The 15,056-nt window shown below is 39.5% G+C and overlaps 1 protein-coding gene across 1 annotated transcript in view; it reads right to left on the bottom strand.

Moving 5' to 3' along the window:
• Positions 1–684: 684 nt before the first annotated feature.
• LOC107753659 (bromodomain-containing protein 1-like) overlaps positions 685–15,056 on the bottom strand; it is an 18,915-nt gene continuing 4,543 nt past the window's right edge. Inside the window, exons 2-13 of the mRNA XM_016569866.1 lie at positions 10,786–11,722; positions 10,541–10,697; positions 10,299–10,430; positions 9,984–10,112; positions 8,988–9,300; positions 8,614–8,868; positions 7,636–8,109; positions 7,422–7,551; positions 7,201–7,331; positions 5,598–5,707; positions 5,102–5,256; positions 685–2,080 (exon numbers count right to left, since the gene is read on the bottom strand). Of these exons, the coding sequence (XP_016425352.1) occupies positions 1,933–2,080; positions 5,102–5,256; positions 5,598–5,707; positions 7,201–7,331; positions 7,422–7,551; positions 7,636–8,109; positions 8,614–8,868; positions 8,988–9,300; positions 9,984–10,112; positions 10,299–10,430; positions 10,541–10,697; positions 10,786–11,722 (3,071 nt within the window). The 3' untranslated portion in view covers positions 685–1,932. The remainder of the gene's footprint in view (positions 2,081–5,101; positions 5,257–5,597; positions 5,708–7,200; positions 7,332–7,421; positions 7,552–7,635; positions 8,110–8,613; positions 8,869–8,987; positions 9,301–9,983; positions 10,113–10,298; positions 10,431–10,540; positions 10,698–10,785; positions 11,723–15,056) is intronic.

The following is a 15,056-nucleotide window of genomic DNA, read 5'->3' on the forward strand; positions in this document are numbered from 1 at the left end:
GGATAATCGAAAATGGGCAAAAAGGCGGGAGCTGGTTGCTGAAGCCACGCCCACCTAGCTTCACAGCAGTGTCAGCGGCGGCAATCCACCTGTCACTCAAGTGGCCACACCCTTAATTATGCAGAACTTTAAGGCTTAATATAAACGGATGAGTTATAAAAAAATTCACCCCCCTCATAGTTGTCGTGACGGGCAAAATTAGCTATATAAACCAAAATCATTTTTTGAACCAGGCTGTAAACGTTTTTTTCTGCTGTAAAGTTGGGCATTTTAACATGGGGAGTTTATGGGATTGACTCCCTTTTGCAGCCAGCCTCTAGCGGCCAGTTGATGAATTACAGTTTAAGTCACTTCCTTGTTGGCTTCATGAGAGCGGGAGGTTGCCGCTTGGCTTTATCGTAAGCCTTCTTTTGTTCCGCAGACGTTTTCCTCTTTTGTTTTTTTTTAATACGCCATCTCTATCTTTCTGTCGCTTGGCTCAGCTGTCCGTCCTCCTGTGCACTGAGCGCTCTTCTCTGCATCATCATGAGTAGACACGCCCCTTACTGCTGATTGGCTACAAGTTTGTTTTGGTATTTAGCCCGACTCAGTTTTCTAAAGCGTTTTTGGAAAAAACATACCCCACCTTTAAAGTTTAGAAGAGAAAAATGAAAAAAAAATTACCATCAAAAAGACAAACAACCATTTGTAATTTTTTTCTTTATTTTCAGTGTACTTAAAAAATACTGGATCTCGCCAGCACTCACTATCATTGGCTATAATGTGATCCTCCCAGAGAAAAGAAACAAGAGTACCGGTCAATACAAGACATTCATACAAAAAGTGTTTTTAACCCAGAATGCTACCCAGAATCCATACTGGAGAGAGAGACAGTTAAACAGTCACAACAGGTGGCTATGATTAAAACACCCACACACAAAGCAAAAATAGGCAAACACAGCTTCCACCAAAATATGCCTACTCTGAATATAAAGTTTTGCATACTTTTCTTTGTCCTACTACAACACATTTGTACAGGCACATCTTTATTCAGACCTACAATACAGTTCCCGAGAGCACAGTAAAAAATAAAAAAAAAACAACTTGGGGGATTTTTTTTTCATACTGTCTGCCTGAAACATTCACACAAACCAATATGAAAAAAAAGAGATAAACATTCCAAAATAAAGAAGAAAAACTGGGCAGCAAAATTTTTGGTTTTGCATGAGTGATGCACTTCTGGCTTTCATCGCTACTGTTGTTTCCTCTTCTCCGAAATTATTATTTTTTTAAACCCACTCTAAAGTATTACATGTATATAATTTCTTAGCTTTATATAAATATTTACAAACATCACTTAGTTGTGTCCCATAAGAATATTTTTATATAAAAAAGTAGGTAACATGTTAATGCCAAGGAGGAGAAGCTTGCATTGACATTACAATAACTTAACCGTTAAAAAAACAGAAGAAAAACAACAAAAGTTTGATACAGTAAGTACAACAGCCCCTTCCAAAAGTCTCTAGCATGGAAAAATCAAGGCTTTGCACGTGATGTAGCACCAGATGGGTTAGCACCTCAGTGCGGGTGAGAAATTACCTTGGAGTAGAAATCTTCCAGGAGGTCGTGTGCGGTACAAACCAAAAAAATAATAAATTAGTGTTGGATAATTTAGAATGATGCTATATACAGCCAGAGTTAAACACGAGGCGTATCGTGGATGGTGATGGAAATGTGAAGGAAAGTAGATGGCAGTATGTGAGTTCACAGCAGTCTTGCAGCACATTACAGGAGAGTGAAGGCGTTCTTCACATTCGTCCGTTGAGAAGCTCGCCGGCTCCTAACAGAATTGGGACGAACTGCCAGTCTGATACGGGAGCGTAGCGTCGGGTAAACGTGGGGCTTGATGAAACCCTCCAACATGGATCTCCGTTAATCTCCAGCGCCTAAGTCCTAGACAAGGCTTAAGTGGTTCATGGCACGGTTGAAGGCGCTTTGCACAGCTTTACGGATGCCTGACGTTCTGCCTTCCAACATTTTGCTTCGGTCTAAGGTCTTGTCGATTCCGAACGGTACCATCTTGGATTTAGGAAGCCATTGCCTGATGGAGATTAAAGAGTACAGAGTTATTTTAAAATGGCATTAGAAGCCAAACTCCTTTTTTTTTTTTTCAAGCTTGAAAATACACATTCCTACCGATCTCCATTATTTTAATTTTACAAAAAAAAAAAAAAAGGCTTAAGGCTCTGCTCTCAACCACTAGAATATAAAAATGGATTTGAATATACTTTGATAACACTGCAAGAGTGATTTTAGTCTTGTTTTCCAGTGCAAATGTCTAAAGATTCTTAACTCAATACACAATTACTTGAGAAGCAAAATGACAAATTGATCAAAATTTTATTTGATTAAAAATAACATCTGCCAGTAGAATTAATTCAACTGACATGTAATTCAACAATTTATTAATTCCCTTAATTCAAATGGAAAACAAGTTTATTGCATACTTGGACATTAGTTCTTGTTTTAAGCAAACTCAGTTCATTTGGTTTAGTTTTTCAGAAAACAAAGTCTTCATTTTGCACCTTAAGTAAATGTATCTTGATTTAAGGATGCTTAGCTATTTGTATTGAAAAAGACAAAAATTCTAAGAAAGATGCATTTTTAGCAATGCATGACACATTTAATGTCATAACTTTGCCAATTTAAGACTTTCTGCTCTGATTTAAGATGTTTTTAATGGCTTAATTTCTTTAAAGGTGAATCAAGACTCATTAAAGACCTGCAGAAACACTGTTAATATATATGTTTATTTTTTTAAATGTATTCTTACATATTTTTTAAATTACATTGTCATTGTACTAAAGCCACAACTAAATAAAACATCAGATTCTATAATTATAATTGAATATTCAACATTTTAATTAATTTTACAAATAAATAATCAATATATAGTTATTTAATATGAATAAAGTTATTGTCTTTCAAAAGAAAGTCGACTCTGAATCATTGAAACGAGTCATTTTTAAAACGAATCCCAAGCTGTTTCATGTTGACGTCAACATGACACATTAGTACGAATTCTAGTAATAAGAACAATATAAAAACCGAGCGGCAACCTCCCGCTCTCTCTAGTGAAGCCAACAAGGAAGTGACTTAAACTGTAATTGGTCAACTGACCGCTAGAGGCTGGCTGCAAAAGGGAGTCAATCCCATAGACTCCCCATGTTAAAATGCCCAACTTTACAGCAGAAAAAAACATGTTTACAGCCTGGTTCAAAAAATTATTTTGGTCTATATAGCTAATTTTGCCCTTCATGACAACTGTGAGGGGGGTGAATTTTTTTATAACTCATCCGTTTAAATTATATTAAGCCTTAAAATTCTGCATAATTAAGGGCGTGGCCACTTGAGTGACAGGTGGATTGCCGCTGCTGTCTCTATCAGCCGCTGAACTTGTCATCTCTGCCGTGTTTCTGCTTTTGTTTTATTCAGTCTATGGGTTATTTTCGTGATTATTTCTTAAAATTATCAAATAAAATGTCTTGTGCGGTTAATTGTTCTAACAGTCCGTCCAAGTCTGGGATCCAATTTTTCCGGTGAGTGATATTGTAATGTAATTTTATTTATTCATTTATTTATTCTTTATAATTTTATTCAAAACTCTACTACACTCCAGAATCCGACAGACTGTGATTAGCTGTAACGTTAGGCCTGTAATTAAAGTTACTCGTTAAGCGTTTTCCTCCCATAGAAAACCGTTAGGCTATAAGAAAAACTCTTAACGTGGCTTAATGAATTAAAACCGATTAACTCCTAAAAAGGCTTCTCGTCTGTGCAGTGAACACTTTGAGCACCTCAGCGCCACCCACGTCCCGCCTCTTTGCCCATTTTCGATTATCCGGGAGTGACACGCGGTGACGCGCTGCCAAGATGGCGACGACTGGCTCCGCCCACTTTGGGCTTCAAAAAACCTTTTCAGAATTCAACGGGTGACGTCACGGACACTACGTCCATGTTTTTTTACAGTCTATGATAAAAACCCACTAAGGATTAATTAGATACTGGATTCATGAATATTAATCAGGTTGTGTGCGTTTGCTCGAGCTGATTCGCTGAAATCAAAACAGGGACGATAATAGGTGAGCACCAGCCAATGAGATTGTCGTTTGCGCATTAGTTCCGCCTACTACAGGAAAACCAGGCAGTTCTTAAAAGCTGAAGAATTCCAAAGGAACTCCGTTATTTTTACAGGAAAGTACAACAGAGTATATTATGCGAGTGATTTACTCGCAATGTAGAGGGTTGACCCACCCATTTCCACCCCTAAACCTACCCAACTCCACCCCTAAACCTACCAATCTCCACCCCCTAGATGTGGATCCAACAATGCCCCCTGGATCTTGTGTTCTGCAGTGAGGGGCTATTGCATTTGTTGCACGTGCAGACCTGGGAAAACTTTACCATCATTCGATTTTCGCATTGGTCAGAATGAAAATGCAAATTCATTCTTTGCCACTAGGTGCCGCTTTTGGAGCGGTAAAATAGCGGTTTCCCCGGTAACGCTGTACACAAAGCAGCACTGCGCTCACAAACGCTGCTTTATCAGGCATTACAGGCAAGATGAAATGCAAATGAAATTGACCAATCGCCAATCGGACCAATCACCGCAGATTAGCGTCATGCAAAGGAGGGGTTTGGAAAAATGAATCGTTGAGCGAATCGTTTGGGAGTCGTTGAGCAAATAAGGTAAAAAATAAATGCATATTATAAGACAATGAAAGTGTTTTTTGACCTTGCATGCATGTCAACCTGTTGTTGGGGACTCCCAAAACCTAAATATGAACCTTTCATAACCCATAATAGGGGCACATATTTTCAATCACATGATTTCCAAGACTAAAACAAAAATATTTATTTCAATACGTGTTAAAATAATATTAAGTTAACTTACATAATATTCTGTAACTTGCATAATTAACAACTTAACATGTTAAGTTTAAATACCCTAAAAATATTTTGCAAAAAAACTGCCACAAGACCACTGATGTCAGACACATGAACACATTTCGCTGTAATTGTGGAAATATTTGAATGTTTCTCTGAATGCAAGACTTCTCACCAGTTGCGTTTGCTGTCGAAGAAGCGGACGAGGAAGAGTTTCTCCTTGGACCTGAACTGCATCAGCTCTCCGACCCTGAGCACGTCCCGTGGAGGGGTGGGAATGTACTCGTCGTTGAGATGGCAACCCGCCCGAGACATCTGAGGATCTATGATCTACATGTGGGCAGAGAGGCCGTCAACACAACAGTAACCTTCCAACGCGCATCTCGAAAGGCCTGGTAACCTGGTAACTCAGAGTGTGCCTGTGACTGCTAATGTATAAACTGTTGGGAATGGGAATGGTTGCCACAAAACACAGGAACGCACGCACACTTATGTTCACGCTCGCTCACGCACACACACAAAACAAATGTATGCACATACACATCCTGGTTGTATCACCTGGCAATAATGTTATGGTTGACTGTTGGCCACTGAGGTGGCTGATGCATGAAATAATGAAGAGGAAGAGAAGGAGAACCAGTCTCTGACGGCATGCACACATGCACACTCACCAAGGCAGGATAGGAAGGATATCCACTAAGTTTGGCCCAAACTAGTTTAAGGGGCTCCAGATTTAGTGGTGTAGTGTTAGCAGGCATCCAAATATTGCTGCTGTCAATCTCTATGAAAGTAGGAATAATGGAAAGTTATGAGGGGTTCACCGTAAAAAATGGTGCAGAACACCTCAAGAGCCACGGCAGTATTTAGCCAATCAGAAATCGGCAGCAGTGGGTCATTTCTTTAACGGAAGCATGCCGAGCCATTCACCAGACACTATTATGCCTCTAATGCCACTTCCAAAAAAATTAATTAATTAATTTCAATTAAAACTGAATTAAGAAATGTGTTGAAAATGGTTTTGGTTTGGTCTGGAAAGGTCAAACATGACTAATGAGCCCACTCAGACTCTGACATGCTTGCGAGTCAGAATGCAGAAGTAAGCTTTGTATTTCTGGGAAAACGCGTGGCAGGCCAAAAGATTTCACTCAGCATATTAATGGTAAGCAATCAAGGAAATAGTTCGGAAAATACTGTTTGGGATGAATTTACTTTTAAAGGGTTAGTTCATAAAAAAAAAATTCTAATTCTATCATCATTTACTTACCCTCACATAGTTCAAAAGTCACCATTTACTTTTATTAAACACAAAAGGCTACACTGATTCTTCCTGCTTTTTTCTATGCAAGAACAGGGAGTGTCAAGCTCCAAAAATGGCATAAAAATAGTCTCTGAAATTTCTGAGTTTCCTCTGAATTTATACAATAGATTTGGGTAAAGAACTTGTCAACATTTAAGTCTCTGCTCACTGAAAAATCTTCTCCTCTGCTATAGAATTAAAAATGGCATTATTGGCAAAATCTGATTATGTAGATTATAATAAGAAATACAGATATTGCAAAAAAATATTATTGTGAATTAATCATGCAGTCTGATAATGTGACAGCCCTAGTGTCAATTCTATGAAAAGTCCACAGCAGAATGATAACGACAAAGAGGAACGATATCTTTGGAATCACTTTCAGTTGATGAGTGATAAAAACATTGACAGCCAATCAGAATCCATCTGACTTTATAGAGCTCAACCATTTAAAGTGGCAGACGGCAAAACTGTGCACTTGGAATAAAAAGTTACTGTGCAATGGTTTGGATGCTAATTGGATCACTACAGTTTCATTGAATGGGCAAGAAAGGCACAAATGAATATTTCATGCGTCTTACTGAGGTAAAAAAAAGTTATTTGGAACGACATGAGACTGAATAAATGATGACAATTTTTATTTTCAGTTGAACTGTCCCTTTAAGTGCCATGTTAAAGAGCAAACATAAGCAGCAACTACCCAGAAGGACAGAATAAGCCGTGATGATTATTAAAACATGAGGGTTTCACACATGCAGACACTACGGCAGTACGCAGCGGTCTTTGTGTTAGACAAAGCCATGAAGAGCAGGTCAGTGGCAAAGCAAGCAGAAGGAAGGACAGTGAGCTTCCACAGAGCTGACGGGACACCAATGCAGCTGCCAGAACGGGTCTGACCCATTTCTCTGAACTGAAGGATGGGCCTGTGTGTAAAATCCCACATACCCGCTCACGGCTGCATAAAGCTGGACGCTCACCTGCTGCCAGCTTGTTGGCTTTGGAAATGTTCCCTGGTTCCACGCAATTGACCAGTTCTTTTTTATCGTCTGTCGTGTTTCGCCTCGTCATCGCCAGCTTCCCTTTCCCGCTCTTTGTGTGACTGACATCACTGAAAGACAGGAATTTAATTCATCATAACTAATAAAGCCTGAAAAATACTGTATACTAAATGTCTTTCATTTAATGTACTCGTTCTCACCTCGTGTTTTCCTGTATGCTCCCACTTCCGCTGGAGGAAATGCTGGACTCTGAAGCACAGCGGCGACGAGGCTCTGACGGCCGATTCACAGTTAGCCCTTTCTTAGGCTCAGAAAAGCCATTAGACAAGCCTGTAAGTACAAAACAACGTCTATAATATGCCCAGGGAGGGAAGGAAACTGTGTTTCTTGAAATCGAAAGAGAAAGCTGTTTACCAGTATCCAAGCGTTTAATCGGACACTCATCCTCGTCACCCTGACTGTCTCCGCTAGCACTGCGCTTCCTCTTCCTGCGCTGGAGCAGGGTTTCGAGGCGAGGGATGACCACAGACAGGAACGTCTTAGTGCCCAGCTGAGGGCAATTAATTGAGGATTCACTCGTGTTCGACGGCTTCTGCGGACTCTTTGACTTTCGAAACAGCACAGCCGTTCGCCGGTTGACCATATTCGCTGGTTCGGTAAGAGTCGAGGTAGCAACCATAACGTTATTTTCAGAGGGCATAACGTCAGAGGAGAGACCATTTAGAAGTGAGGTAGAGAATGTCTCCCTGTCAAATTTGACCTTTTTTGGGCACTTTTCAGGGCTGGGCTCTATGGGTTTCAGTGTCGGAGGTTCACAGAGACTGTCTGAGTTTTTCAGGAGTGGCACAAAGTCTGAAGGCTCAAGTTTTGGAGGTAATGACTTGTCACCTGTAATGAGGGATCAAATATTTAACACAAACCCATTTTAAAGAGTATCACAGTTCTTAGAAGAAGCTTTGACCAGCTATTAATGAAGAGAATTAAAATATGCCTTCACATTTAATAGTTTTATTTTTTAATTTAAACCTTTTTAAATGTGTTTTTTAAATACATTAAAATGTTTTTTTAAACAAAATTTTTGTAAATTATTTATAAGAATGTTCAAAGTTATTATGCTATTAATATAAATTCCATCATTTATATTGAGGAAATTAAATACTTATTTAAAAAAAAAATATCGACCATATATAAAAATAAAAATTTAAATGGATGTATTTTAATAACAATTAATTTTTAATAAACATTTACATGTAATAACAACACTAATAATAACTAATAATCTCAGAAAGTTTGGACCCCATAGTTTATATTGCTAAAATTATGTGTTAAATTAAGTGGTTTCAGCTACTATGAGCCAACATAAAATCCCAATGTGATTCAACAGAACTGCACCTTCTTCCTCAGTGGCTTGTGGTAGAAAAAGAGGCGCTTTTTCCTCAGGATTATTCTGCTCCAATGAAGGGGGCTCCGTTTTGTGACCCATTTCCATTCGCACATCACTAATGGTCTTTTTGAGCAGCTTGAGCCGTTTGCTCCGGGAAGGGCATGACTTCATGGCAGTGGTTAAATCCAGCATCTCCAACAGCTTATTCAATTGTTCCTCCTTAGACATGTGCTCGCGATAGGCTGGGTTTAACAGTCGGTCAACTGGAACAAACGCAGAATAAAATCCATAATGGTTCACCAACAAACCAAAATCTGTGATTTTCAATTTTAAGTAGTCTAAAACCTAAAAGAGAGAAGAAATGTAACAGATATGTCCTTACCATCATCCCAGGTCAATGCTGGAGGTGGCTCTATCTTAGGAGGCTCAGCGAGGTGCATTCCACTGGCGAAGTCAAAGCCTATCCGTTCGGCGTCCCGCCGAGTCTTCCTGAGGATCGCTCCACCGTGATCTCGCAGACGCACAGCAGCGCGGTGAAAAAAGGTGTCCTTGGCGTTGTACTTCATGCAGTTGTTGATAATGAGGTTGAAGTCATCCTCAAACTCATCCAGGTTCTTATACCCATGGGCGTCGATGCGCTTTCTCATTGTGGAGAAATCCATAGGGTGCTTGATGTGGTCTAGATAATCAGGAACCTGTACATAAGAGAGAAAATCAAGCATGGAATAAAACTTTGGAATTACATGTACACTAAAACAGTTTGGTTTTTAAACACTGATGCCAAAGACAAATGATGACAATGTTACGGGTAACACCTTTCCTAAAATATAAAGGAAAGTATAATATATTTATGTATAGCAACCCATTTATATAAACAAACAAACAAACAAAGAGTTTCAAAATCAAATAACTGGCTTTTATATTACTATTGTACTAAAGCTAAAATAAATCTCTAAAAATATGAGTTTATTACATATACATTATAAATGGAAAATATATATCAAAAGAAAAAAATTAACTCGTATATAAATTTTCAAATTCAACATTTTCATATAATACTATACAAGTTTTTTAATAACCTAAAAAGTAAGTTTTAATAAACATTGTGTTAAAAAATAAAATCCTCTTCCAAAGCAATTTTACAGACAATCCTACTATTTTCATAGTACAACCAAGAGGAGAAGAATAAATGAGATGTTTTCATGAAACAAAATGCACTAATTTAATTTCTAAAAACTTTTAAAATATTTTTTTCCCCAATCTGAAAAACCTTGTTTTATAAATTTTTTTTCACATCAGGAATCTTCATATTATAAAAAAATTTACATTTTGATAAGGTCAGCATGACTAACAGCACACAGGAATGAGACAGACATACTTCTGTGTTGCTGACAGGCTGGGCAAAGATTTTAGCCTGGTCTTTCTCCTGCAGCTGATCCAGCACTGCTCGCAGCAGGACAGGGAACGGAGTGAGCTGCATCTCCAAAACCGACTGCTGCAACTTCATCTGCATGGGGGGAAGGATTACATTAACTTTAGCAAAACACACTTTTCATGTAGCTGCATACATTAGGGATGACAAAAGTACCAGTACTATGATACCAAGTTGATAGTAAGTTATACATAAAAAGTTTAAACATTTATTTATTTCTCTTCCACTTGATGCCACATCATATCACGATGACCACCGTACCTCCGCTCTCTTTAGCTTCTCCCTCTTGCGGATGAGCTCCAACAGCAAGCGAGCGCGCTCCAGGTCATGCCGTAAACGATGCCAGTCCTTTAACTGCTCTGTCAGAGATTGATGGTCCTCAACACATGGTGCCTGTCATTCAAAAACAAATCCTCGCTCAAAATTCATATGCATATGGCTGTCAGTCACTGCGGTCCGAGAAAGTCTCACCTGTTCTACATTGCATTTAGTCATTACATTACCTGTTCTGGTTCTTTTTGCGTCTGTATGGCAGTCTGCAGGCGCCTTATTAGTGGGACACCATTCCTCGACTGCCTCTTCAGCATCCAGTAACTGAGAACCCGTTCCACGAACACCTTCTTCTTCTGGACAGAAACTTGATTGAGGATTGTGTTGAAACTGTAAGAACAGAGGGAATCACAGAGTGTCAAAACCATTCAAAACCATAAGGATTCAGAAAATCTTTGCAGAAAAACGTTTACCCTACCTTTTAGGTGTAATACTAGGCCCAGAAACCGTCGGAACCACTGCAACGGGCTCCGATTCAGGCTTTTTGTTCTTCTTCTTCTGGCATCCCTTTGCCCTATCCCTGTGAGTAGCCTTCTGACATAAACCGTTCTTGGGTTTGGAGTCCTCGTATATAGTGAGGGGTCTCCTCACACAACCGTTAGGTGTATGAGAGCAACAGTACGCCGTTTTCTTCACAGAGAACGTAGTAGCTCCATATTCGGTGACCTCTTTGATGGGCTCCACCTTCATGTAGAGGCCGGCTTTCTGAGCGCAGCTCACGTGGAAAGCCGTGTAACAGTTGGCCTTGCTGCACTGAATGCAAGCGCCCATTCCTTTCTTCTTGCATAGGTAACAGGTGAGTTTCCAGCGAGCTGGAGGAATGTTCGCCACACCGTCGATGGGTTCAATGAAAACCGTATTGGTAAAACCGACTTCGGGGACCCAGATGGCGCAGACCACGTGCCCCCAGCGATCGTCGTCCGTTCTCTTAAGCGCGCCACCTTTATTCGGACAGAATATGCACTCGGCGAGTTGGGAGGGAGAATTTAAGCAGTGGCGGCAAAGCCAGCGGCCCTCCGGGATGTGGGGGACGCCGTAGCACTCCTGATGCACGGCGAGATTGCACATGTCGCAGAACAAAATCGCGTTACTGTTCTGGCACTCGCCATCCATGCAGATGCAGCACACGGCGTCCTCGTCAATAAGCGACTGGGGGTCTCCTTGGCCCTGGCTCTCGAAGAAAGACTCCTTCTCGAAGCGGTCCATGAGGAACTCGAAGACGTTCTGAGAGACCTGGCTGTAGCCGTCGGTCTTCCTCTTCTCGTTGATCAGCTCGAGCCATGCATAGTCTTCCTCGTCCATGTCGTATTCCACCTCCTCGTCGAGCTCGTCCAGCGTTTTCTCCAGAAAACTTTCTGCATTTTTACAATTTCATAAGTAAAAAAAAAACTTTGTTTACTTTATTTTTTATAACAGTTTTACAAATGAGGACATCCACAAATTTGCCGAATTATGTCAGGTTTTGCTCACTTTTGGGTACAAATTTGTCCCCAAAATATGGTTAAGTACACACACACACACACACACATATATGATTCCACCCAATCAGCTTATCTTTGTAAAATGGAACAGCTTCTTAAATAACTGAATGTGCACTCTTAACTTCAGCCAATCAAGCATTATATTATGATAATTAAGCACTATTTAATGATAGAACTAGTGATTAGAACTAAAACTTGGTAACCATGAATGAATGCATATTTGCCATTTTAACTGAACTTAGTACTGGTGGTGGTGTTTAAGATATTGTTGGTCATAGGTAATAGTAATTATTATTAAAAGATACTACTACTACTATTATTATCTGCTGGGTTCATGAATATTAATCACGTTGTCAGCGTTCGCTCGAACTGATTTGCTGAAATCAAAACAGGGACGGTAATAGATGAGCGCCAGCCAACGAGAGCTGTTCGCGCATTAGCTCTGCCCACTGCCGAGAAACCGGCATATCTTCTGCTTGTTCTTAAAAGCTGAATAATTCTAAATGAACTCTGTTATTTTGACAGGAAAATACAACAAAGAATATGGTTTACATGTAGCGCGTCGATTCAGCGTGGTATGCAAGACTCTCGTTCTCTCTCTTTGCATGTGTGAGAAACACAGCGCTATCAGTAAAGCGACGGCGAGTCGTGCGCCTTCACACTAGTTTACGGTACGTCAAATACAGGTGCGCTGCGTGCTACATACTGCGCATCCATTGAGTACATGACATGATCCATTGAGCGCATCCAAATAGTACAGATCGCTTGACGGAGAGCGAAACTCTCAAGCGCTCAGTCAGCGTGTTTATTGAGTGAAAATCTGTGTTGAACGCCTCTCACACACATACTGGAGTGTAAAATCTAAGAATTTATTAGGCAATGGCTAATGTTAGACATTATTTAGTCGCTTGGAGTAAGATTTAGTCGCATATGCGAGTGATTTACTCGCAATGTAGAGGGTTGTAGTATTCTAAGCATTGATAAAAGCTATGTCGATTAGCACTGCATTATTATATACTTCACTATAATGAAAATTATCATAATAATTATAATAAGAACTCAGATAAATCATATATTGTTGTAGTCCTGTGTTTAGGGGTGTAACGGTACACGTATTCGTACCGTACGGTTCAAGGGGCAAATTCCAAATGGAAGTGATCATCCCTATGCCTTTGAAGGGCAGAGCCCTTGGAGTGGGGACTTTGGAGTGAGCAGTAGGGCTGGGTGTTGAGACAAATTTCACGATTCGATTCTCATTCACAAGCTTGCGATTCGATTACCGATTCGATTCAATATCGATTATTTTCGATAAATATCAGGTACAGTACATGCCAAATTTTTTTGCCAAGGAAAAAAAAATCTCAACTAATGCTGTAAAATATTCATGAGAGTCAGTTGGTACTACATTACAATAATATTGAAGGTTAAAATTGACTGATTTGTTAAAATTACACTTAATGAAATTTTTAAAATAATAAAGTTACAATTACATAATAATATTCTACTTCAATTCGTGTCATAAAAACTTGGATTTATTCAAACAAATTAAACATTGAAGAACAGTAAATTTCATAATGAATATGTTATATGGTGCATATATTTGCACCATATAACGGCTTCTGCGTATGCCAGATAACGGAAGTGAGAGAAAAGTGTTTATTACGTTTTAAATATGGATATTTTTCTTACAAAAATGCATGGATTAACCACAGGAGGCCTTTATTCACCCCCCCAGAGCAGTGTGAGGCACGTTTATTATGAATGCGTGCGCTTTATTTGACGACTTGTGGACTGTTCAACTGCAACACCCGCTGACTGCAATGATAGAGCTTGGAATAGCCAGGACAATTTTTAATATAACTCCGACTGGATTCGCCTGAAAGAAGAAAGTCATATACACCTAGGATGCCTCGAGGGTGAGTAAAACACAGTCTAATTTTCATTTTTGGGTGAACTAACCCTTTAAAGTTAAAATGCCTAAAGCTAAACTTCCCTTGTATTCACATTTATAAACCTGTTGTCCAACAAAAGAGAAGATTATAACCTTTTTACTCCACAACACCAGTCAAATGCTTCCTTCTGTGATCTGATGTGGCTTCTAGTCACAGAATGAGGCAGAAAATATGTTTCATAGGCTACTTTAAAAAGAATAGATCGATTAGCAATTGATTATAAATATAATAAATTATTATGAAAATACCAAAGATGGCTTGAATAACACCGATAAACTATATTGTCGCAGTCGAGTGTTTATTGTCTTTGTTTTATCATTCAAAACATTTATATGTTCTGTTTACTCAGTTACAGCTATAATAACATGCCTTTGTCCATATAAGGTATTTCCTGGAGGGTCATGAGTTCCGCTACTTCTGAATATGTGGACTTTCTGTGCGAGGGCGCCCTCTGGCGTCCAGTATGAATGAAACAGACATCGTGTGTTTATAGTGCTAATGGCCAATCCATCATTTTTTTGGGAATTTGTATTTATTTATTTTTTAAGTATCGGAAAAAAAAACAAACGATACCCAACCCTAGTGCCAACACACAAAAGACAATTTTAACCAAGCAGCGCGGAGAGCCGTTTCAGAAACGTGACGCGGCTGGCCGGTATAAACACAAGCATTGACTAGAGTGGCCGCAATCAGCTCCGGTTCCCGTGGAGCCGTAACCCATCGCAGACGCATGCATTGAGGCGCAGATCAGCTCTAACGTCACTGAATCTGCTGTTAAAAATTAACCATCCATTCATCATATCATTTCCACAGCGGCGATGACATGACTGCGGCGCCAAATAATTTATATCCCCACGCATCATGTACGTCCTCACGCGTTGACGTCATAAAATTGCGATCGGTTCGTGAGATTGGCCAAGTGTAGTGAGTACCAATCGAGTCATAAAATGTGATTATCGGCCGATACCGATCTCCGGCCGATCGATCGGAGCATCCCTAAAGAAATGTATTTCGTGTTAAACAGTTTGTTTTTGAAAGTCGGTGCTTGAAATAAGCTGCTCTCAAATTTCATTGATGACTGCAGTGTTAAAGGGGTCATATGATGCTGCTAAAAAGAACATTATTTTGTGTATTTGGTGTAATGAAATGTGTTTATGTGGTTTAAAGTTAAAAAAACACATTATTTTCCACATACTGTACATTATTGTTTCTCCTCTATGCCCCGCCTTTTTGAAACGCGTCGATTTTTACAAAAC

Source organism: Sinocyclocheilus rhinocerous, unplaced genomic scaffold, assembly GCF_001515625.1.
Source record: "Sinocyclocheilus rhinocerous isolate Xijiao unplaced genomic scaffold, SAMN03320098_v1.1 scaffold200, whole genome shotgun sequence".
Classification (NCBI taxonomy): domain Eukaryota; kingdom Metazoa; phylum Chordata; class Actinopteri; order Cypriniformes; family Cyprinidae; genus Sinocyclocheilus; species Sinocyclocheilus rhinocerous.